The sequence below is a fragment of the Macrobrachium rosenbergii genome, chromosome 54, assembly GCF_040412425.1.
Source record: "Macrobrachium rosenbergii isolate ZJJX-2024 chromosome 54, ASM4041242v1, whole genome shotgun sequence".
Taxonomy (NCBI): Eukaryota; Metazoa; Arthropoda; class Malacostraca; order Decapoda; family Palaemonidae; genus Macrobrachium; species Macrobrachium rosenbergii.
The window spans coordinates 47,656,914-47,682,041 of NC_089794.1; the positions used below are offsets into that span (position 1 = coordinate 47,656,914).

The 25,128-nt window shown below is 36.3% G+C and overlaps 1 protein-coding gene and 1 non-coding gene across 3 annotated transcripts in view; both read right to left on the reverse strand.

The window, feature by feature from the left end:
• Nucleotides 1-2,392: 2,392 nt before the first annotated feature.
• Nucleotides 2,393-2,503, reverse strand: LOC136835102 (U6 spliceosomal RNA). Its single transcript, XR_010851982.1, has one exon. It is a non-coding gene; the product is annotated as a U6 spliceosomal RNA (small nuclear RNA).
• Nucleotides 2,504-4,747: 2,244 nt separating this feature from the next.
• The window catches only part of RIOK1 (RIO kinase 1), a 79,194-nt gene continuing 58,813 nt past the window's right edge, over nt 4,748-25,128 (reverse strand). For both annotated transcript variants that reach the window (XM_067098236.1, XM_067098237.1), the window contains 5 exons: nt 22,089-22,207; nt 20,018-20,121; nt 15,257-15,468; nt 6,651-6,819; nt 4,748-6,541 (listed from right to left, as the gene is read on the reverse strand). In XM_067098236.1, the coding sequence (XP_066954337.1) occupies nt 6,336-6,541; nt 6,651-6,819; nt 15,257-15,468; nt 20,018-20,121; nt 22,089-22,207 (810 nt within the window). In that variant the 3' untranslated portion in view covers nt 4,748-6,335. The remainder of the gene's footprint in view (nt 6,542-6,650; nt 6,820-15,256; nt 15,469-20,017; nt 20,122-22,088; nt 22,208-25,128) is intronic.

Consider the following 25,128-nt stretch of genomic DNA (forward strand, 5'->3'; position numbering starts at 1 on the left):
AGACCAAAAACACATACAGAACTGTACATGGCAGAAACTAATATCTGACACGCTTATAAAAGGCTTGAAAAGTCCATAAGAGATGCAAAAGCCTGGGCACGGGTTGACAGTGCCTTGTCCAAAAACAGGAATGACGAACTCTTCTGCAGTCAGACACAAACCTTTAAATAGAAAAAATAGCCTGTGAGTGGGTGCTATGTATTCAGTGGTGGGAGCCTAGTGCTGGCTAGATAGTGCCGAATGCTCTGGAACAGCCATCGGGCATTCGGGAATCGGCGCCAGGAATTTGATTCCAGGCATTCTGGAATCGGCGCCACTAGGGAGCGCTGATCCGAGAAGGTTCAAGGCACTTTTTCCTCTAGTTTGGAACCCAAGTAAGGTCTTCCAACAAAAGAACACTCAGGAGAGAAGGTATCGCCATTCCAAAGGAAGTCGGACTGAGGAAGAGACAGCAGGAAGGCTGTGAGATGGAGCTAGCCTCCTTACCGCTTGACAGGAAGCAGAGAACGGCAACCGTCAACTGCACGTATCTTCAGCGGCAATGAAAAACTAAAAAATGTTACAGAAACCTCGAACTGAATGATGGAATCGCATAACTCTCACATGAAGTCTATCTAACTTGACTAACGTCTTGGAGGATGACAGAGTCCCCAGTAGACTCATCTACTAATGTCCCGAGTAAGAAGAAAAAAGGATCTAGAAATTAGCGGACCATCTGAAAGTAGCTGTGATTCCCTAGGCAGACAGAAAGCCCAAAAATTCTGAGAGTTGAAACTGACATCCAAAAAGCTGACTCTTGCGATGGACACTGTGTTTTGAAGAAGAGGTGATGTAGGTCTGTAGGTGAAAATAACAGGGTTGATTGCGACTGTGTGGCTCTCACAGCAGTAAAGGAGCACCAGAGCTCTCTCTTCTTGAGGTTTCAAAGAAGAGAGGAAATCTCTAAAAACCATCTCTACTGTCCTTGTCTGTACAGGACAGAACTAGAGACAATCCGAGGGAATGTCTCTAGGGAAACACTTGGGAGTCTTCTATCTTCCTAGCCCGTTGCTCCTGCTGCCAGTCAAAAAAACCTTATACTTCAAAAATCTTGACGATCTTCGACAAGGTCTAGTTCCGTCAAAGCATCAGAGGGAGGAAAGTCCAAAGACACTTGTCTTGCTCCTTTTTCAACAAAAGTCAAACTCTCATCTCCCTGAGAGACTTCTTGAAGGACGAAGAAAATGCCAGAGGTAGGAGATTTCTTCAAACCAAGCTCATAAATTTGGGATACAAAAGTCCGCCTGCAAAGGACAGGACTTCTGAGACACTAATAGTCGCTAAAAAGGGAGCAACATCGGCTCATCTTGAACTCTAGGCAAAGGTGGAACAGACTGAAGAACCAAAACGCTTGTGAGTGATCGGTATGGCGCTCAGAGGTGGGAGTCTGATGCTGAAGAGTTGGTGCCTGGTGATCGGAGATGGTGCCAGCCACTTGAAAAGCCAGAGCCAGGCATTCAATCAGAGAGTGGCGCTCAAGAAAGAACAACAGTATGTTCTTAGAAAAGACGAGCACCAAGTACTGAAGAGGAACTGGCACCAGCCACATGAGAGCAGGCAATGGGAGCTCTGTAGGTCAGCACAAGGTACTAAAGAGTGCCAAGAGGCCGGGAACTGGTGTTGGGCATTTGGAATGGGCGCCCAGAGAACAAGAACTGGTGCCAGACACTAGTAGGATGGTGTCAGGTGCTCAAGAAGCCGTCAATATGACGAGTGATGATAACACTGCATATCTATCAAGATGCCTTTCCAGTGCCTGTCTAACACTACACATCCAACAAGATGCCTTTCCAGTGGCTGTCTGCCAATACCTGGAAATGTACTATAGGTTCAACTGAGGAGGCGACTACCCGTGGGCAAACCCCACCAACCTTCCAGGTTTAGGGGAGTCTGACAGGGACCTTCATCTAGGAGAGTTGGCAGGACGAGCAACCACCTCCTCCACTACACATCCATCAAGACGCATTTTCAGTGGCCATCTGTCGATCCCCGGGAATGTACAACAGGTTTGACCAAGGAGGTAACGACCCAGGGGACTTCCCACCACCCTCCATTGGACTTTCAGTATGACTCCTCCCAGGTTTAGGAGAGTATGACAGTAACTTAGGTCTAGGAGAACCAACGGGCCGGATATCACCTCCTCTACTGCACAGCACTTCACTGTTACAAGGTTAATTTTCTGTTATCCCATACACAAGCTGGCAATGGCACGGGAAGGAAGCGAGGGATAAAGTGGATAAAAAAAACAGGAGGGCTAGTAGGAGGAGAGAAAAAACGGATGCAAGAGCTGGCGCCAGGCGAGCTAGTAGCTCAGGAGCTGGCACCAGGTGAGCTGAAAGCCAGGTTGGCACAAAAAAATGAGGAACACTTCACGATTTGCATGTCGTCCTTGCACAGGGGCCATGCTAATCTTCTCTGTTTCATTCCAATTTTAGTACAGTATATGTACTGCCAAAGCAAGTACTGTACCAGAGCACAATTCTTGGCTGTCAAGAACGTCTTTTCTTCCTAAAGCTCATTGCAACCAAAACATTAAGCACAATTTCTCTCCTACTACATTCCTGCCCTTGCACTTTTTCAGTGCTGCAAAGGAAAGTGTGATAAGCTGATGTTTAATCTTGACTGCAAATTCACTATGGTATCGAAAAAATTGATGAACGTGAATAAACTTAAAAATAGCAAAAGAAAAAACTGATTCTGAAAGCTTTCAGCTTGAAGGCTACTCGAAAAAAGCAGTAATACTTCACCGAAATCCATTTATACAACCGGAAAATAATGAACAAACTGCTGCAAGTACTTGATGTTTACATCAAGCACGGCAGAAACAATGAAGGTTTAGTCCACTAAGTCATTCCTAGTGTTCCCGTTAGTGGGTGGGATTGGTCACCTACACTAAACAATTGAAGTACAGTACTACCACAAATTTTGATTTTAAGCTGCCATGCTAGTTAGAAACTATAGCTATGTGATTACCTGGTAAGGTAATTATATATATCTTATGCACTTACAGTATTTTGGTATACTGTAGTGTTACTGCAGCACAAAAATACTTTATGTATGAAGAAACTGATTACTGAGTGAGATATTTAAGGATAGTGTTTGAAGACTTATCAATTTTATAAATTGCAATTTCACCTTGAAAATGTCTATGTAATCTCTTCAGAGGTCATTCCTGACCTCATGGGCGAAAGTTCTGTACAAGAAAATCAACCTTGCAGTCTATTCTTTTCACATCTCATATTTAAGTAACTATATTCAGTTTCACCTTATCTGTTCTTCTTCCATGGAGGAAGATACAGCACGTGGGCATAGGGAGCTAATGATACTTTGATTGTTGTTGGCTTATTGTTTTAAATATTACACTATTTCTTCAATACCTTATTTGAATATTTATATACACAAAAGACCCTCATGTCTTCTTATGTAAATCATAAACAATACAATTTGTATAAAAAAAGTATATATACTAACTCAAGCAAAGAAAAAATGAGCTTGTATTAAACAGTCAACTCAGGTCAAACAAAAGAACAATGAGCTTCCAATAATTGTTTTATCTCTTTAGTATAGTCCAGGCTGCACTTAGACCTATGCTCACAAACTGTTCAAATATGAAGATTTCATAACATTCAAACTTTATTCTATGTATATAGTTTCAGTGTATCCACATAAAAATAACTATCAATACCTGTGTCCGTAAACTGAAAAACAACACGAAGTACGGACTAATGAAACTCTGCCTGTCCTAGTGAATTGCCAAATACCTTTGCACTGGACTTCTTTGAAGAGCACACTGATTCCATTTCAATCAAAATTACCTTGCCACTGTAACTATTTATTCGTTCTACTTATGTATCACTCCAATGCCTAACAAAGAAAAAATATGTACGTCTACAATAACCTTTTATGACGTGTGTCATCAACACTCGAGGGATGATGGCAACTCAGTGAAATTCCAAAATTTTGATCAATAACTATGCAAAATAGTCCTGAAAGTGCCAAATCACTGAGCTATTAGTATAATGATCTGTATACTTAATGAAAAATTATAAAAATACGCTAAAGTATTCTGAAAAAAAAATATATATATTTGACATCATGCCATGTATTAACTGAAATTTACCGCCTTCCAGCCAATATTGTAGTGGCTGTTCCCTTTACCTCCCCCAAGACCACTTCACAGACTACAATAATATTTCATCCTATTTTGAATATTAACCAACTATCATAATTTACATGCAAAACATTATTAAAATACCATTTATTTACACTCACATAGCCTGATGTCTTTTTTTTACTTAAATAGTGAGATAAAAGTAATTTGTGTTTGACCTGAGTAAACTGTTTGTTACATGCTTGTCATTCATGTGCTTGTATCATATTATTGATATAAATCAGCATGTTTATGATCTAAATAAGGTGTGAGGGTTCTTTGTATATAATGCATTCAGATAGCCTACATTACTGAAGAAACTGCTGCAACTTTATCACAGTAAGCCTACGATATCGGAAACATTGATTTCTGCCAATCACGAGATGGCTATGCGTATTGCCACATCTACCTAAAACCTATGTTGGTAGGTGGACATATGGAATGAAGTAGACTATAGTTAATAAACACTTCTGGCTGATGAGCATATATAATTTTAGACAATCCAGTTTTCAATCCTTTCCAGGCTTCAGTTACAGGACATTAAGTGAAAACAAGATATCTTAAACAATTTTAATGTTTCAAGTGAAAAATAATTAATAACAAATCTAACAGAAATTTTATCGTTATTTTGCTAATAAATATATCCACCGTAATGTCTTTAGCAGTCAGCACTTTATGGATGAAAAAACTCCGACTTGCGTCGCAAATGGACTGATTACAGTCAATTTCGAATTACTGTTGAACCATAAATCCTGAATGCTAACATGCACATACATCCAATGAATCAAGTAAGCAATAATTAACATGGTACATAAATTGTGCTGTTTTGCTAGAGTTTGGGATAGGCTACCAAAAGTTACACACATGATACTGCCCTTACTCAACTATCAACGATGATGAGCATGAGATTACTGTACAGTATATCAATTGTAACAAAGTATTGAAGTTTAGTCAAGACTTTGATTTACATATGCGAATTACATATCTCTGAAGCTTTTCTCAGTATAATTCATATTACACTTTTGCACTACAGCGATAACCAAGTAGGTATTTTCTTCCATGAAAATCTGAGCACAGACTACATTAAAAACTAAGTGATTACAAATTAACCCATGTTCAAAATCATGTTTAGTTCTTTTTCTACGAAATATAAAATGCATAACACTTCTTTTACACTTCAAAATTTAGTATATTCAGTTTTGCAGTAAGTACAAAACATAAGTGTTAACATAAAGTTCTCACCATATAATGAGCACATTACACCATTTCGCTGGGAAACATTCGAGGATGAAGCCTTTAAGGTTGAAATATTCTATTACTGACTTGATTAAAATGTAAGGGGCAACAGTGCCACAATATAAACTCAAGTTGATCAATGCGAGAGGAGCCACATATTTGTCTTATATGAATTAATATTAATACAACTCAGAAAGAGTACCTCACATAATTTTCCTTTTTATCATATGATGACAATGATAAAAAAATGTACGTAAGGAACTAATTTACTTCCAAACATAAGAATTTAAAAAAAATGCATCACATGTTGTTTAATAAAAATTATTAAGAGGCTGCTTAAATTTTGTTACAGACTATATAATATTCCTATATTATTAGGGAATTGCCTATGTAGCAACTAAAGTACTCTGCCATCTGAAATGCTTCCTGAAAATATTTCATGAACAAAAGTAAACTAAATTTAACAACAATGCAAGAAAAATGTAAATATACTTCCTTCAAAATGAAAACCAACCACAAGAGATTCATAATCTAACTTCACTCCCTAAACTGCAGTCCTCAAATAAAAACAATGCATGCATATTGCAGCAGATAATCTAAAATAGGATAAATCCCATGAAACAATATTTTCAACATAATCTCTGTTAACACCAGATCCCCTGGGGATGATGCAATTATCCTTTCCAGTATACAGTACAGTAATCCATCAGTTTAAACATGCGAAATAAGTAATACTCTAGTTTTTCTACACATTATTTATACATAAAAATACTGAGTTGCAAAGAACACATGATAAATGAATAAAGATGACTGGAATTTTGAAAGCAAATATACAACAAAAAATGAATTACAACAAAAAATGAATCCTTAAACCATATAAAAAATATATTAAAATCAGTACTTCAACAGCTCATTTTTTCCTTCTCTCTTTTTCTGCTCTTTTCTTTAGATGCTTCTTCACTTTGGTTTTTCTTTTTTCAGCTTTGGCATCTTTAAATGCCTTTTTCCTTTCTTTCCTAGAAGAGGGAGATTCTCCTCTTGGACGGACAATAGTTAACCTGTTGTTCGATGTGTCATCACTACCCTCATCTTCACTCTCATCACTGTTGTCACCATCTGTCAAATGAGCAAAGAATAATGCTCGATGTATACTCTTAAATTATACCTACTTACTGCCTGTAACAAGTATAAAATATCAATACAAACTTCTTCAAAAGAAACTCACCTGCACTACCATCCCCACTGGAATCATCATTTTTGTTGGGAAGAATGCTGGGAGTCAATTCAACACCTGACAAGTCCTTATTCAAGCCAATAATGGTACGGTAAGTTATGTCGTCCTCTGTTTTGATGCCTTCTTTCAACTGTCTACGATCCCTTTCTAAATCCACTACCTGGAAATAAGTGTGGAATTTTTTAAAAAGGCATATTTTCTTGTAACTAATAACAGTAGTGAAAAGTCTATACTGAAAAAAATTAATCTCGAATAAAAAAAAATTAGATATTCAGAAATATATATTACACATAGATAAAGGTAATAATAATTATGGATTTATATGAAAAATATTTTGTTTGTTTTAATCCCAGAAATAAAATTTGGTTGTAACTATGAGGTGCAAGACAGATAAAAAAGATATCAGCAAATGTAATACTTTAGTCATACAAGGTGTGTTCAAAAACATCAGACCATAATTTTTCATGCGTACACAAATGAAGCTAAGGAGGTGTGGTTTGGTGCATGTATGTAGCTGATTCTAATGTGCATGCTTGAATTTTTTGCTGCCTGCAGAAGCTGTCATTCGTAAGCAGACAGCCAATGAGTGAAGAAGTGTTAGTGACTGCCATCGGATTTTCATTTTTTCAAAATGACAGAAAAGCTTGAACAATGCTACTGCATTAAATTTTGTGTAAAGTTTGGCGATTCCCAAGTGGAATCGCTTCAAAGATGGCTACACATCGGTGGAGAGTGAAGCACATTCTGGTAGGCCCTCAACATCCGGAAATGAGATAGTCATTGACCAAGTGAGGACCCTTGTGATGCAGGATCATCGAATCACAATCAGAGAACTTGCAGACAAGGCGAGCATCAGTACTGGATCCATTCATTCCATTTTGGCTGAGGATTTGGGCTTCAGGAGAATCTCAGCGAATTTAGTGCCAAAGCTGCTAACAATCAAGCAGAAGCAACTCCATTTGGAGATCACACAGGACATGCTGCAGTCTGTGACCAGTGATTCCTCCTCAACAAGTGATCACTGGCGACGAGTGCTGGGTTTATGGTACGACCTAGAAGCCAAGTTGCAGTCATCACAATGGAAGCATCCAACATCCCGAAGGCCAAAAAATGCAAGGCAGGTCTGCAGCTGTGTCAAAGTCATGCTGACTGTCGTCTTTGACTCCAGTGGCGCGGTTCATCACAAGTACGCACCAAATGGCACAACCATCACCAAGGAGTACTATCAAGAAGTTCTGCGTCACCTTCGCACGCTGTGAGATGCAAACGGCCTGACCTGTAGGCAGCAGGCAATTGGCAGCTCCATCATGATAACACTCGCCCATTTCTCACATTTGAAACAGAGTTTCCTGGGCAAACAAAACAGACCTGTGCTTCATCAGGCTCCCTACTCTTCTGACATGGCTCTGTGTGACTTTTGGCTTTTCCCCAAGCTGAAAATACCACTCAAAGGGGCAAGATTTAAGTCCCAAGAAGAAATCATGCAAAATGCAACGAACCAGCTGCAAACCATCTCAAAAGAGCGTTCCAGAGCTGCTTCCAACAGTGGCAGAACCATTGGGAGAAGTGTGTGGCAGCTAAAGGGGACTACTTTGAAGGAAATTAGTGTAAAATTATTGTAGCTGAATACGAGTATTTTTTATGAATAAAGGTCAGATATTTTTTAACACACTTCATATAAACTGCATAATATATTTTTCATATAATTTACCTTTTACATATACCACACCAAAGTTTCTTAAAAGTCCTACTAAATTTATATATATAACAATAATTCACTTAACCCTTAAACGCCGAGCCTCTATTTACAAAAATGTCTCCCGTATGCGCGGCGTTGGGAGTTAAGCGCCAAAGCGTAAAAAAAGTTTTTTCAAAAATCACAGCACGCTTAGTTTTTAAGATTAAGAGTTCATTTTGGCTCATTTTTTTGTCATTGCCTGAAGTTTAGTATGCAACCATCAGAAATGAGAAAAAATATCATTATCATATATAAATATTGAAATATATGACAGCGCAAAAAAAATTTTTCATATAATTTTATACAAATCGCGCTGTGAGCAAAACGGTTAAAGCCAACGGATTATTTTTTTTCTTTGTATTGTACACTAAATTGCAATGATTTTGGTATACAACAAATTGTAAAACGATCAAAGCAACACAGAGAAAATATTATCACAAAATGATGCATGAATCCATAACGAGCGGACGTAAAAAAAATTTTTTTCAAAAATTCACCATAAATCGAAATATTGTGCTAGAGACTTCCCATTCGTTGAAAAATGAAGCTAATTGATTGAATATTACTAGACTGTAAGTGTTTAACTTACAATTGCAGTTTTCGACCATTTCGGTCGAGTTCAAGTTGACCGAAGGTCGAATTTTTACTATATCGTAATTTATATGAAAATATTTCAAAACTGATAAAAGCTACAACCATGAGTTATTTTCTGTTGTATTCTACATGAAATTGCGCACATTTTCATATATAAAAGTTTATGTAACGACTAATATAAAACGGTGCAAACATTACGACAACGTGACGAAAGAATTTCTGAGATGTTCGGCCGAGTTACCGCGCGGACGTAAGGAAAATGTTTTTCTCAAAAATTCACCATAAATCAAAATATTGTGCTAGAGACTTACAATTTATTGCAAAATAAAGGTAAATGATTGAATATTACTAGAATGTACGAGTTTTAGCTTACAATTGCATTTTTCGACCATTTCGGTCGAGTTAAAGTTGACTGAAGGTTGAAATTTTGGCAGTTATCGTGATTTATGTGAAAATATTTCAAAAAAGATAAAAGCTACAACCATGAATTATTTTCTGTTGTATTCTACATGAAATTACGCACATTTTCATATATAAAAGTTTATGTAACGACTAATGTAAAACGATGCAAACATTACGACAACGTGACGAAAGAATTTCTGAGATGTTCGGCCGAGTTACCACGTGCAGACGTAAGGAAAGAGTTTGGTTTTTTTTTTTTTTTTTTTTTTTTTTTTTTTTTTTTTTCAAAAAAATTCACCATAAATCGAAATATTGTGCTAGAGACTTCCAGTTTGTTGCAAAATGAAGGTACATGATTGAATATTACTAGAATGTAAGGGGTTTAGCTTATAATTGCGTTTTTTTACCATTTTGGTCGAGTTAAAGTTGACCGAAGGTTGAAATTTTGGCAGTTATCGTGATTTATATGAAAATATTTCAAAACTGATAAAAGCTACAACCATGAGTTATTTTCTGTTGTATTCTACATGAAATTGCACACATTTCCATATATAAAACTTTATGTAACGACTAATATAAAACGGTGCAAACATTACGACAACGTGACAAAAGAATTTCTGGCGCCGACGTAAGGAAAAAGTTTTTTTCAAAAATTCATCATAAATCGAAATATTGTGCTAGAGACTTCCAAGTTGTTGCAAAATGAAGGGAAATTATTGAATATTACTAGAATGTAAGAGTTTTAGCTTACAATTGCGTTTTTTTACCATTTCGGTCGAGTCAAAGTTGACCGAAGATTGAAATTTGGCAGTTATCGAGATTTATATGAAAATATTTCCAACCTGATAAAAGCTACAACCATGGATTGTATTTTGTTGTATTTTACATGAAATTGCACACATTTTCATATATAAAACTTTACGTAATGGCTAATATAAAACAGTGCAAAAATTACGACAAAATGACGAAAGAATTTATGAAATTTTCGGCAGTTACCACACGGACGTAAGGAAAAAGTTTTTTAAAAAATTCGCCATAAATCGAAATATTGTGCTAGAGACTTCCAATTTGTTGCAAAATGAAGGTAAATGATTGAATATTACTGGAAATGTAAAAGTTTTAGCTTACAAGTGCGTTTTTCAACCATTTCGGTCGAGTCAAAGTTGACCGAAGGTTGAAATTTTTTGTAGTCGATGTACGGTACGTCCACTTGGCACCCAACAGACAATTTTAGTTGACGTATGATACGTCCAGTAGGCGTTTAAGGGTTAAGTAACATTTCCCTCTGAATGTTATTCAAATCAATCCTCAAGCTATACTGATAACAAGAAGCCAGCTCTGTTGCTCCTGAGAGGCGCTCTTTTATTTGCCAAGATATGTCTCGGAAGTGACCAGAGATAATCCTATGAACAAGCATTAATTGTACTGCATGTGAAGGGTAAGTTGACTGCCCTATTACTTCACACTATATTTTGGTGTAATTTTTGCTACTCATACATTATTTTCTCAGAGCTGTTTTCCATGGTGTTGACAATATTCCAATATGGATGTTTTTACTTTTATCCTTTCCATTACAGTGCACTGTGTAACTTGTGTATAAAAGCTGCTTTTTTGTTTAGTGTTGCATGTATTTGCCGTGTCTTTTTTACTATTCCCCAGTGTTGTCTTGATGAATAGCCCACATGGTCCAGTCCCTACATGTACAGACTGCAGAGTACCCTAAACAGGTAAATGACAATGAAGATTTAATTAAAATACTGGGTTTTAACAATCTACGATTAATCATCAAGACTAAAAAACACCTGTACTCATAAGTAAATTTTGACATCTTCCTACAGGGAAAGAAAGCCACGTAGAAGAGGAAGAAGAGGGATAACAAAAAATGGGATAGATGAGGAAAATTATAATTTCCCAAAGTCATGATCACTATCATTAACTCAACTCTGGATGCAGTCCTTACTGCTCTTGTGGTCTTAGCTGTAATGTAAGACTTGGAATGGCTAGCGCAGTCTGGGTCTTGCAGCTGCTGGCCCAGCTAACACTCTTCTTGCCTGATGATGATATCTTTGACAAAGATGACTGGAGTAGCGTGGTGTTCTTTAAGGATCCCATGAAATAGCAGACTGTGGATCTTCTCATGTACAGTGACCAGAGTCAGACCTTCAGGAGAGGAAAAACAATGATGACTGGGATCCAGGAGAGGAATGGCCTCAAGCCTGGGCTATAATGAGGTAACTGCTGTAGGTGGAGTCCTGGAAGAGGAGTAGTCACCAATGAATGACCAATCACTGGATACAGGCTTGGTCACCGATATAGTACAGGCACTGCAAGAGGTGGCATAGTCGAGAGTCACAGTTATTATCCACATCAACAGCTACTGCATTACACTGGTCACAGATGAGAACAAAATCTGTTTTGTGAGGGACAGGAAGAAATCATCCTATGGCATGGGCACATAACTAGAATCATGATCACAGCAGGATTTGTGAGTGCAAGACAATTGGTGGGCACTGCAGGCGTGGAAAAGTCAGGCTGAACAGCAGGCAATGCAGGTGTTGTGTGGTCAGTGTGGTGTGTAGTGATGATAACAAGCAGAGTGCAAAGCAGGTAAGGAATGGCCAGGCAGAACAGAAGGCTGAGCACGAGCTTGCATGGTGACTGGGCTGTGCCAGGCAGCACATCACTTGCAGACTGTTTACCCTTCACCTCTACCAAAAAGGAAGATGAGTCTGTTTGCTGACAAAGGGGATTATTATTATTATCAAGTACAGTCACCACCCTACTTACAAACAAGTTTCATTCCAGGCAGCCATTAGTATCTTGAATTGTTTGCAGGTTGGTTTTTAATATGTAGTGCATAATTTTAAAATACGGTTAACTAGGAAGTCATAGATTATACTGTTTTCACTGTATTTTAAAATCATGCAGTATTGTAAAGAATTACTTTGGATGCTAGAGAGGTATAAAGAAGAAAATAAAATTTAGATTCATGCAAATTCAAAATTTAGTATTTTTCACACTTTGAAGTTATGAACTTGGAGAGAATTTAACAGGAGCAGTGTATGACACGGGAAGTTCACAAAGTAAACAATGCACACCGCCATCCAGTACCAAAAACACATACTAAACTTTTACTATGGGGAGAGGGGATATAGAAAATGGGAATTTATCAAAGAACGAGCTAAATCGGGCAGAGAGAAATAAGCAGGAATATTTTATGAGAATGAACAAGTATTCTTTTGACTGTAAGAAGAATACATGGTAATTAATCACAAGAATTCTTAGTATAATTAGGGAAGGGGTTAAAGGAACAGGTGTTCTTCTGTTCTTTGCAAAAATTCTTACTAGAAGAATAGGCATGCAGAGCAAAATCTGAACTTGTGACCCTGTCTGTTCGTATCTATGAATGTTCGTAACTTGCATGCTCATAAGTAGGGTGGTGCCTGTAGTTTAACCAGACCACTGAGCTAATTCATGTAGCTTTTACAGGCCTTGCCCATATGATTTGTCTTTTAGTCTACTAATGATAATTTTGCTTTTACTTACCAAATAGGACAAATTTTTTCAACTAATTTGTATTTTTCCTAACATACAAACCTGAGGTCTTTACATGTGGGATTTACTTTCAGCACAAGCCGAAGTCAGCCGTTTAACTTAAAACAAGGTGGATATTGGTAGTTCGCTACCGACAGAATGGGAGAAATCCCTCCCATCCAGATGATATGCATTCACTTTACCTTTTGGCCCATGAAGAAGAATGAGGGGCAGTTAGCGGTGGGCCATTTATGTAAAGACCTCAGGTTTGTATGTTAGGAAAAACAATTACTTTAAAAATTTTTATTTGTTCCTACATATACAAACCCTCGGTCTATACGTATGGGAGACTTACTCCTTGGTGGGAGGATTCTGAGCAAATCTCTAAACTGACTGGTAGTCAGCCTCACCTGGGACTTCTTTCCTGGTCATGTGAGATCAAAGGAAGGAGACCCATTCCTCTGATCTGTTCAACATGTGTGATGTTCAACTGCCAGACTTCTGGGCCTTCGAATAAATGGAAGGTAACGTCACTGATTCAAAGATAGGCTTGCATGAACTCATATTGTCGGGGACAATAAAGCTGAAGATAACCAACCAGTCTGTTCATTGTCAGTCCCTCTCTCCCCAATAATTTTTTTTTTAAACTTGATATTCGTGATCTGTTAGTGTCACTCTACAGTCTATACATATAGGGACTGGATTATGTGAGCTATTCATCAAGCCAATAATGGGAAATAGTTTAAAAAAACACAGCAAATACACAAAACAGCTTTCACACAGAACACTCGCAGTGCACTGTAACAAACTCGATAATAAACAAGATAAAAGTGATAACAACATCCATAATGGAATATCAACGTAAACGCAGTAGAGTACTGTACAAGAAAACAGTCCATCAAAGGATAACAAGACATATTGTCAACACCAGGAAAACAGCTCTGAGAAAATACAAAACAACATACTGTAATAGTAGCTAAAATTACAACAAAATACAGTGCAAAGTAACATAGCAGTCAACTTACCGTTCACTTACAGTAAAATAATACAAATTAACAAAAGAGGTTAGTGTGAACATTAATCTAACTCCAAGTGCTAAATGGATAACCAGTCAGTAGCTAATTGACAGCAACACTTAATATTAGAAAACCAACTTCAAAACAATAACAAGCAAAAAATGTGCTGAGGTTTCTTCGACGCAATCAACTTTTCTGTACATTGTATAATCAAGTCCACCGAAAACAGATCTATCTTTCAGTGGTCTCGGTATAATGCTGTATGTGAGCCATGGCCCATGAAACTTTAACCAGGGGCCACTGGTGGCCTGGCCTGTCCTATATTGTTGCCAGATGCACGATCATGGCTAACTTTAATCTTAAATAGAATAAAAACTAATTAGGCTAGAGAGCTGCAATTTGGTATGTTTGATGATTGGAGGGTGGATGATCAACATACCAATTTGCAGCCCTCTAGCCTCAGTAGTTTTTAAGATCTGAGGGCAGACAGAAAAAGTGCAGACAAAATAAAATGCAGATGGACAGACAAAGGCAGCACAATAGTTTTCTTTTACAGATTTAAAAACTAACAAGACTTGAAAAAGAACAGCAATATAAAACTTGGGAAAAACAAAATGCACCACAGAACACTGCTAACACAACTGCCAAGAAGCGTAAGTCTCGCAAAAATTAGTTATATTTTAAGTAATTACAGTAAGTTGTCACCACACAGCTGGTAGAGAGTTAAACATTGGTAATGGTAGTACAAAAGTCATAGAAGACACATACATGAAAGGAAGACGCAATAAAGATGAAAAGGCGATGAATTAGGTTACAATGAAATGATATCAGAATGATTTAAGAAAATGGCAATCCTGCAAATGATCTGCAGGGATTCTGTACACAGTTGTTAACACCAATGCAGATCCAAGAAAAGCAATGTAGGAGATTAACATATACCCAAGGGTCCAGGTGGTGCATGCATCATTAGACTACAAAACAACTCACATCTGTTAAACAAAAATTTGTTGAGTCTGGGGATATTCAGAACCAAGATGCAAACACATACATAACTGATGGGTGAAATGAAAAAATAACTTTACATACATTGATCACAGAAAAATACCATTGTGCAAAATGTGGTCAGTGAGAAATCATGCGAATATAACAAAGATATGAGTTGAGTGGGATGAACATCTTACGTTGTTATACTAATTTAAAACCCACCAGACTATCAAACAGCCATCAAGACAACAAAACCATGTCCGAGTGCTTTTAAATTTTGCAAAATGTGGGTGACATGCAAAGACAGCTTCATTTACATTTTTACTTACTTCATCTAGAGTTTTTGGGAGAAAAGCATTCTTGAAAACTTCTTCATCAACCCTCTCCTTATCTGTCATCTCTCCTACAGGCCGGGTTGAAGCTATCTCTTGTAATTTTTCTAAATACTCAACTCTGTTTTCATAGGTAATGGTTTGATCCACTATGAAATTAAACAACTCCTTTATGGTCATGGTGGGCACATTTTTTCTTCGGAAGTATTCTGAAACAAAAGAGGTGAGTTGAAACAGAATGAAAAGCAAAACATAACTGTGTGTACAGTGTAAGTACCTGCCAAAACTTTCTACCTTATTATCAATAAATGAAACAAAACAAAATTTGACAGTTCCACTTTGATGCTTTTACCAAGAATTCAAGCTCCCATTTATTAGTAGCATATAATGCTTCCAAGAGTTGCAAAACTTTTATTATTAATATCAATTAACTTCAAAATCTTACAAGGTCAGCCCAAGAAGCTTTTTACTCCAATGTTCAAGACTGTAGGACAAATTCTCTTACACTGTCATGCTTCTCAGTATGACATTTGTCTACCACGGCCTCTTTGTTTCTGAAAACAAACCTAAAGAAAAGTTCCTCATTCCAGTGTCAGATAAGCCTACTTTCATTCACCAACAGAGAATTGAACATGGATGAATATGGCTGAGCAAAACTTCCTATTCCCTGTCAGATGAATTGTGACTGTGATTATAAGATGGTTCCTGTCACAGTTCTAAGTAAATCCTGTGATAACTCTTGACCCAGAGATATCAACTGTTATCTCTTGATATTTTACTGCTAAGCACAAAGTGGTTTATGTCTAATGTGTACTTCCACTTGACTAAAGAAAATCTATTCTTACAAACCAGCAGAACAGCCTCAAATCTCAAATATCATCTTGTCTACTGTAAACTGACCAACCCCTGCCTCTGTTTAAAGAGACAGAGCAAGTGTCCAAACATCTACAAGGAGAACAACGTGGACACTTACATTTGGAGAGCTGTCTTGCACAGCTTTGGGTGGAAGTAAACACAGCAAATTTGGCAGAGCAGTCCATGTTCTTGTCAACACAGGTTTCACAAACAAAAATATAAAAGCAAGTCAAACTTACTCTAAAGAAGTGGTACCAAGAAACTACCATTGTAAGAAACAATGGCATCAAGATGTAACAAACCTATACTGTAAGTGTTACATGCACTAACATTACCATCAGGATGAAGAAGCCCTTAAAAAGAAAATTTAGGACATTACCGCCACCTTCAACAATGTCAAGATTGCCCTCATCAACTAAAAAAAAACCATCAAACAGCAGATCATCTTTAAAACAACCTAGCCCTTCTCCCAAATATTTGAAGTGATATAATGGCATACACCAATTCAAATGCCACAACAGAGGATGCCCTCTTTCATATGTTGCTGTGACAAACATCCCTCTCTCCAAGCATCTTTCTTGCCACCTACAGGAAGCTGCAATTCTGAAGCACTTCAGGGAAAAACACCAAAACAGCTTGGATTGCCCCAAACAATTTCAATCCGTCAAAATTTTAGATTCCACCCTGACCACTGCTAACTACAACTCATAGAGGTACTACATACACAGCAACTGTGAACATTAATGAACATGAAGGATGAAATCCTTGACTTTTCTCCATCACCTACAGAAGTCACCCCCTCCAAGAAGTCCAACCTAAGCAAAAAATGCCATAGTCCTACATTTGATTTATTCTCTTAAAATGTGTTTTCAAGTTTTTTGCATAATGAAATCTGCTATTTATTCATGATGATGGATTTTAGTGATACTATTACGTCATCTACAGCTGATGCAGTACAGTCGACCCTCATTAAGACAAAATAACAGGGGGGAACCAGTGTGTCTGTCTTAGCCAATAGTTCGGTTTAACCGGCGATATCTATATATATACCTATAAATACATTGTATTTCATTATTTGTATGAAGAGTATGAATAAAAACTCAATGTAGAAACATTTGAATTAAAGCTCATGGTAAAGGATGAAAAATTAAAAATAAAACATGATAAAAATGATAGAATTCAGCTGCATATGTAGATGCCTAGGCCGAGACATGAGTGCATAATTGTCAAGTAAAAAGAAGTGGAGTCTCTAAAATGAAAAGTAAGATAATGAAATTTAGATTACAGGTAAACAATCCTTTACCCAAAATCCTCAGGGCCAGATGTGCTTCAGTTTTTGGAATTTTTCAGATTTCGGAACTGTGGGGTCAGGAGCTTAATCAAATATCAATATTGAAGCAAAAATATTTTTTTTCCTTTTTTCATATTTTTTCATTTTAGTTATTCATTATATTTTATTATTATTTATATTAATATACTATTAAATGAATGTGAGATAATTAAGATCATCAGTAATAAAACAGTGGAACAATTAAGACCCTAAGTTCACTAACACATTTGTTTTCAACAAAAACATTCTGTAAAATGCAAAAATATACATGATCAAAATAACTGTAATTCAACTAGTGAATTTTAACAATAAGTAAGACTTTGAAGCAGATTTCATCATAACGATCTTGGAGAGAGTTGTTTTTTATTGTTGCTAACATCGTCATCAGTTTGCAGTCGTCAATCGGAGGACACTCCAGGAACAGGATTCGCAAGTTATTTCCTTTAAGGGTATCGGCGGGGTCAGGGATTAATTTTGAGTGATGGTGTTCAAACTTCTACAGGTGTTACCTCTAGTTTTACTGAAGATGCATACAAAATTTCAGGTGAATTGGATGAAAACTTTTTTTTTAACGAATATTTTTCTTTTAAACATAACATTTTTTTGTGTTTTTTTAAAGTACATCTCCTTCATTATTTATCATTCAATTTAAAAACAAAAGTAATAGCAGAAAGTTTAGTTCCTATCAAATAAAACGGCAAACTCAAAAATCTAATATGTGATGTATGCTATTTTAAAAAAATATTTTAAAAAGTGTAATAAAAAATACCATAAAATTATATATTAGATCTTGGTAAAAAAAAATTTTTAGAAAAAAAAGAAAAATAAATTTGCCGATGTGTTCTCTCACTATCTTTGTTCAAATTGCTTTTTAGATTTTTAAAATCCATTCATAAATACGGGAGTTTTTGGAATTTGAATGTAGAAAAAGTAAGTTTTGAGAAAAATGCAGTTAAAGTTTTGCTAACCATTTATTTTGCTTTTAGAAGCATATAAAGTTTCTTGGAAAAGCCTACATGGCACTTGTTCCCCTCTCTTTTATAAGAGATATATTATTCCCTCTAAAAAAAACACTTATCACTTAAAGAAAATAGTTTATCATATATTATTTTTGGGGATAATCATAGAATGCCACTCGACTCTTGTGCTGCCAGGTTTTTAGGAGGCTAATGAGCCCCTCCTTCATATCCTCCTTTTGATGTTCTTTGCTTTCTTGAATGCATAGCAGACATTCGTTTCCTGGTCTTCTCTTTCATCTGAAGGCCTTTCAGGCTTTCTCCTGTTATTTTTCTCATAATAGGCAGCAATGAACTTGCTGCATAGCTGATATCATGTTCCAATCTTTATGACCGTGCTATCACTCAATTTATTGAGTCCTCCAAGCTCACTCCTAAACATAACTTTGTTTGTTGTTGTTACAGATTTTGAAACATATTGTGTATCTTTTTCAAGGCCATAAGACGAAAGACAATCCTCTTCCGAACGTGGTTTATGCATTCTTCCTTGAGCACTGGATATGGAGTGCCATAAGGACCAGTGCCCTCATTCAAACTGCATACTCCTTTATATGCTGTCGAATCCCCTTCACCAACAAATACTTTATAGTATATGAATTCCCTGTCTAGTGATCTTTGCCACAATGCGAGAGCACCAGCAGCTTCAATATCTCCAGAAGCTACGTCAGGGACAGCAATTACATCTTGAAAATGCTCATTCTCTTCCTCCTCCCTCTCCTCATCATCAGATAACTTCAAAACAAAGTCGTCGGTGCCATCATCATCATCATCTTGATATAATATTTTGCAAGGGAATAATAGATTTCACTCGGAGCGGGCTTCGTAATAGGAAGTACTTGGCATCTCCTCAGCACACGTAGTTGGTGGCAACTTGTGAGAAGCCATAACATTAGCTGTGTCTATACTTTTAGCTTCAAGATAAGTTTTGATATTGCGAGAGCTTGCTTCCCTTCGGTTACTAAACTTCTGTTTTGGCATGTTGGTAATATATATAATACACAATTGACGTCCAAAAGTCCGAGGAAGTGTTGCAATGGATTGAAAATAACAAATACTGTACACGATTACATCAACGAAATATAAGAATTCTCTCTCGGGACAACTGGCTCGCAGTATTCAATCCTGGGAAGCGTTGCCATCTCTATCAGGAAAATATATTATGCGGCATACAAAGAATACGCAATGAAAAGAAATAGAAATACCTGAAGAATGAATGCAAAATGAAATAGTAAAACCACCCCTAACCAGACCTTTAATTCTCTACTTGGGTGTGGCCTTTAAATTGGCCTTTAAACTGTTTAAAAGGCTTCGTATCGATATTATCTTACGTGTGGCAATGGCCGGGACCCAGATCTGTGGAAATATGACGATAACTAATTTTCACGAATTTGAGCCAATATCACCAAAATCGCAGGCCGCCGATACCCTTAACACCTACCAGGGCAGAAATCCGGCATATTTTAGGGAATTACATACTTTGTCATTATTCTTTTATAAAAAGAAAAAAAATTAAATTAAATTTCTTTCAACAAGCTATATAAAATGGAGACACCATACCAGTAATATTAGTGCAATCCTTCCTTAAAAACACCAAAGACTGCGGGTGGTCATGCGTAACGCTCTGCGAGACATCAATAATGTATGCCCGCCCTTCATGATACCTGAAAGATTAAATATGGTGAATATCTCTATAAAACTGGCAAATAAATATTTAATTTTACTGAAAGATAATCAAACCAAATAAGTAATGGTTACAGCAATGCCAAAAGCAATCAAACCAAAGTATGTAATTGTTACTGTGTTTGGAAAGAGCACACATATCTTCTATTGATATCACATTTTCTCTTCCAATCAGGTTTACAGTAAGAACTCTTAAACAAAGCCAGTTATTTTTATTCAATAAATAAATAGTTTAACCAGACCACTAAGTTAACTTTCTTATACAAAACCCATTCACATTTTTAGCAACATTGTACGAAAATTCCTCAATCCATTACCAGTTTTAATTTCAGTAACTGTCACCTCAAAAAATACATAAAATAAATTCACCAAATCACCAATCTTTACAAAAAATTTGACAAAATGTGATGATGGTAAAGTTCTAACTGGAAAATGAGCTAACAACAAATATGACAATGTAATAATTAGGATGACCTTTCTCTTCTTTATCTTAATTGGTGATATAATAAAGCAGTTCCACAATTTGATTTTGGCTCCAAGTATCAAAAATGATGTCAAATCAAGGTTTCTTTAAATCAAAATGCTGATTCAGCCTTTACACAAAATATTTTTGTCAATGGTAACCACTCTTTCATGACAATACATAACACTAATTTTGCCTCTACTGGCACATCTTAAATAATGTTTTGCATCAGACTGCATACATTATCATGCTAGTCATTTGTAGCAAAATGTGAGAACAGCAGCAGATTTTTTATTTGGTAAAGGATGTTGAGCAAATAAGTTTTAACCACTTACTGCAATTTTTATCCTTCATTTACAAGCAAAACCTTCCTTGCAGCCCCATAAGTCTAGACATGCAACTTAGTGAGCTTGGAAAAGTATCTTCAAATATTGTAATGACCGAAAACATAATTTTGCACCTTGTTGGGTACCTATTTTTTTAAGTACATACAACAACTGCCTTGCTTGATTTTTTGTTTATTCAACATTAAAATTGATCAAATCAATAAAATCCTGGAAAAACTATAAATTACTATTACCATATTAACATAATCTGCCTTTCTCTATCTGTTGAAAGGAATGGTGATGTTAGGGGAAAAAGTGGGTAACTCATTATCAACATTCATACACCTAATAAATTTCCATTAATGGTTCACCTGTATCATTTAAACTTGTTTTGTATGTAGATACAAACATAGTACCTAATTCTCCTAATAATATTCAAATGATTACTTTTGTAGTCATTGCCATTTATCACATTTATCATCCTTTCTGGTGTTACTTAGTAACTGAAAATAAGCATTAATGCCTCTGATACAGTAATAAACTGCATATAACCAACTTGAGTCACCTTTACAGAGTGATTTTTCTGTATAAGATTATCAATAATACTCATAATAACATGATTTTGGCTGCACCCATAAATATTCTCTACACGCTGAATTCCAAACATTCTCTTGATAAACTAAGGACAAAAAGCGTATCTTCTCACTGAATAATTTAACTTCTTTCTTAAAACCAACCTTGAGTTTGTGTCAAGATTCAGAGAAAGTTTATAATTGAGATTTAACAAAACACTATGTAGAGATTCAGAGAGTTTATGATGAGACTCAGGAGGAGTTTGTGCTAAGACTCAGTGACAGTTTGTGATGAGATCTTGAGAAAGTAAGTGCCTAGATGTGGCAAGAGTTTGTGCTCCACTCATGTCCAGTCTCTGAACAAACTCCCTGCAAATCTCAACGCAAATTCAAGCTGAATCTTGAAACAAACTACTAAATCTTGGGACGAACTCTCAATGAATCTTGCTGTAAACCACCTATGTTAGTTATCTATAAACACTATAAATAGATTCTGTTCAGATTATTGCTGCTTCCTGTACCTGAGCATAATGGAAGCAAATAAGAGCTCTTCAAGGTCATTAGACAAAAATTAATATCCTACTTACAAAATATTAAATTCACTCAGATCAGCATGCACAAGTCGACAATCTCGATACATGGTCCACATCTGCAGCACCAGATCATAATACAGCTCACGTGCTTTGGACTCGGATATCACGGCATCCTGTCAATAATAAATTGCTTGAAAATGTAACAATGCAGATGCCACAGTATGCATCACTTTACTCTTAGGACAAATGAGCTTCAATCAATGCTGAAAGTCCACCTAACAAAAGAAAAGGATACAATTCCAGTATATGTTAATTTCTCTTAACTGTTAAATAGGGTCCCTAAATTTCCCTATGGACTTGCAATTACAATCAATCATTCTGATATCATTCTCAGGGCTTTAGCTTTACAGTTACAATCTTGTTTACCTTTACAGCCATGGATTCAATTCCTTATCTCAATTCCATGAGCTTGAAGGCATATCATTTGTTCCAGTCTGCTAATCCCGAGGTTTTCTAACAAAATTTCAAGTTTTTCAGTTTTCCCAGTTCTTATGATTGATGTGACCTCCTCAAAAACTTACTGATACATCACAGCTATTAGCAAAACTACATAAAAGTGAGGCCTCTATCTGACAGGAGCCTGAGGCTCCACAAGAGGTGCATGTGTGTCTAGATACACTGTTGACCACAAATATGGGCTTAAACACAAGTAATGCATCTGTACAGAAAATAAGTTGTGTTTGGACAAATACCATATTTCCCAGCATCAAGGGCACTACCTTTTTATTACCAGAAGTCTCTGAAATTTAACATGCATCAAAGAGGCTGAAGGTTAAGTTTTTCATCAGCCCATCTAACCCCCCGAAAGAAAGGTAACCTTTGCTAGACAGCAATCAGAACACCTGCTTAAGAGCTCTCAATAAACTGCATACATTATTCTCAGTGAAAATAGTAAATACAGACACTACCCTAATTATGAACTTTCAATTTACGAACTTTCAGAGATATGAAAAAATGATACTGTAAATTAAAATTGTGTTCGGAGCACTCCCTTTGCCACCCGTAAGTTCAAATTTTGTACTGTGCGCCTCTACTTAGTTACAATTTTTCCCGCTACCCACACTGCAGTACCATAGCTGACACTGATATGCCGCCCCAGACTCTCAAACCTACACAAGTGATAAGATGCCATCTGTTGCGCTCTGATCTATTCGTGTGATTTTATCGTGAAATATCAAGCCCATCCTTTACTATTAGCAAGCATAAGGCCAGTGAAGATAATGGCAGTAGTAAACAGCAGCAAGTTCTCTCAATGGAAACTAAAGTGGCGATTATAAAGAAATTACAGTACAAGACAGTACTGTATGCACAGTGTATTGTCTTTTAGGATGAAAAAACATATAGTATTGATTGTATTGTATGTATTGACATTATGTATATCATATTGTACTTACATACAATCAAGATACGAACAGCCGTTCAGAACGTAACTAGTTCATAAGTAGGGGGAGCGTCTGTAAATTATCATAAAAAACAAAAAGTAATACATATAGTCACAATGATTTATTTCCACAATGGCTGATTACAGTGCACTAGTTAACAGATGAGCAGTAAATTAAAAGCTGTACTTTAGATAAATATCATCGGTATTTTCATTCTCAAGTGACCCTGACTTCCATGGGAACATTACTGGTGGGCAAAAGTAAAATTGTGGCATGTTAAAAGGGTTAACTGGTAAATCTTACTAGAACAAGAACATCATAATCAAAGTGGAAATTTTGTTAATCAGCATATGCTACCTTTTCACAACAGCTTCCTCAGAAATTCACAACTAGCTTTTTCATACCTGAAACAAATGGAAAAATTTATTTTGTTTTATTTGGGATGTGATTCAAGCCATGTTTTAACCAATTCACCTGTGCAATAAAATGTTATTCCATATTTATAAAACAGTATTCTCTATTTTGCTGTTTGGGAAAATTTTTCCTTGTCCAAGAGAATAAAAAAAAAAGTGCATAAACCTAAATCCAATACTAACTGAATCTTAAAATACTGCACCAGCTGTAGCCTATGAAATCTCTGACGCAACGCAACAGAGCAGTATGCATACAGAACGCACGTTATTTCACAATCTATTCAAGTTTTTCAGTTCACTGGTATGTTAACTTCAGAAATGCTTATCTCCTATTAAAATCAATGAACTTTACAAAACATAAATTATTTCTTAAATGAAGAAAAAACAACTATAATCAAACTGCAACAGAAGCCAAAGCCACCATACATAATGCACTGAGTCCTTTGAATGTGCACACTCACCAACCCAAAACATAGCCATTAACTCAGTGTTGCCACCTTACTTTTATGTTTATTTTTTTTTTTAAATTTACTAGTAAAACTTGGAGTACACCTTCAAGGTTGGAGCATCTTCAATGAGAGGAAATATGGTTTATATTTTACTAACATGCATATATATAGTATATAAGCAAATCACTTGAAATGTAAAATGGAATGAATAATCATAGTGTAATGGCCTCAGTTCCTTTGCCCATTAGTAGTAAAATTTTTTTTAAATCAATTACTTTATTTCTAATTATAATGCATAACACAAAATTCACAGGAGCAATGAAATACACAAAACAAGGAAAAACCATGTATAAATGCTGATGAAAAAGTTGCAAGCAATATTTAGCAACAGAAACCAGTTGAATCCCATGCAACAACAGATATTATATAAATTTTCATGATAAAATTTATTATTTGGATACTTACCTACTGTTACAGATAGCTTATATCTCTCCGTGCCGACAGACGAGTTGGCATTCAAACAGAAGACTGAATGGCTATCCAGATGATTGTCTAGTTCACCTGTTCTCCACCAGGTGTGTTTCGAACGTTTTAGCTCATCAGAATTCTCCTTGACAGCCCATTAAGCGTGGGGAGGCTGGGTGGGGTCTACTTTAACAGTAGAGAGTATCCAAATACTGTAATAAATTTCATTCTGAAAATTTACATTATTTGGGGTGAATCTTGCCTACTGTTAAAGATAGCTGACTTCCACATTGAGGAGAGGATGTAGTGCAGCTACACAAAATCC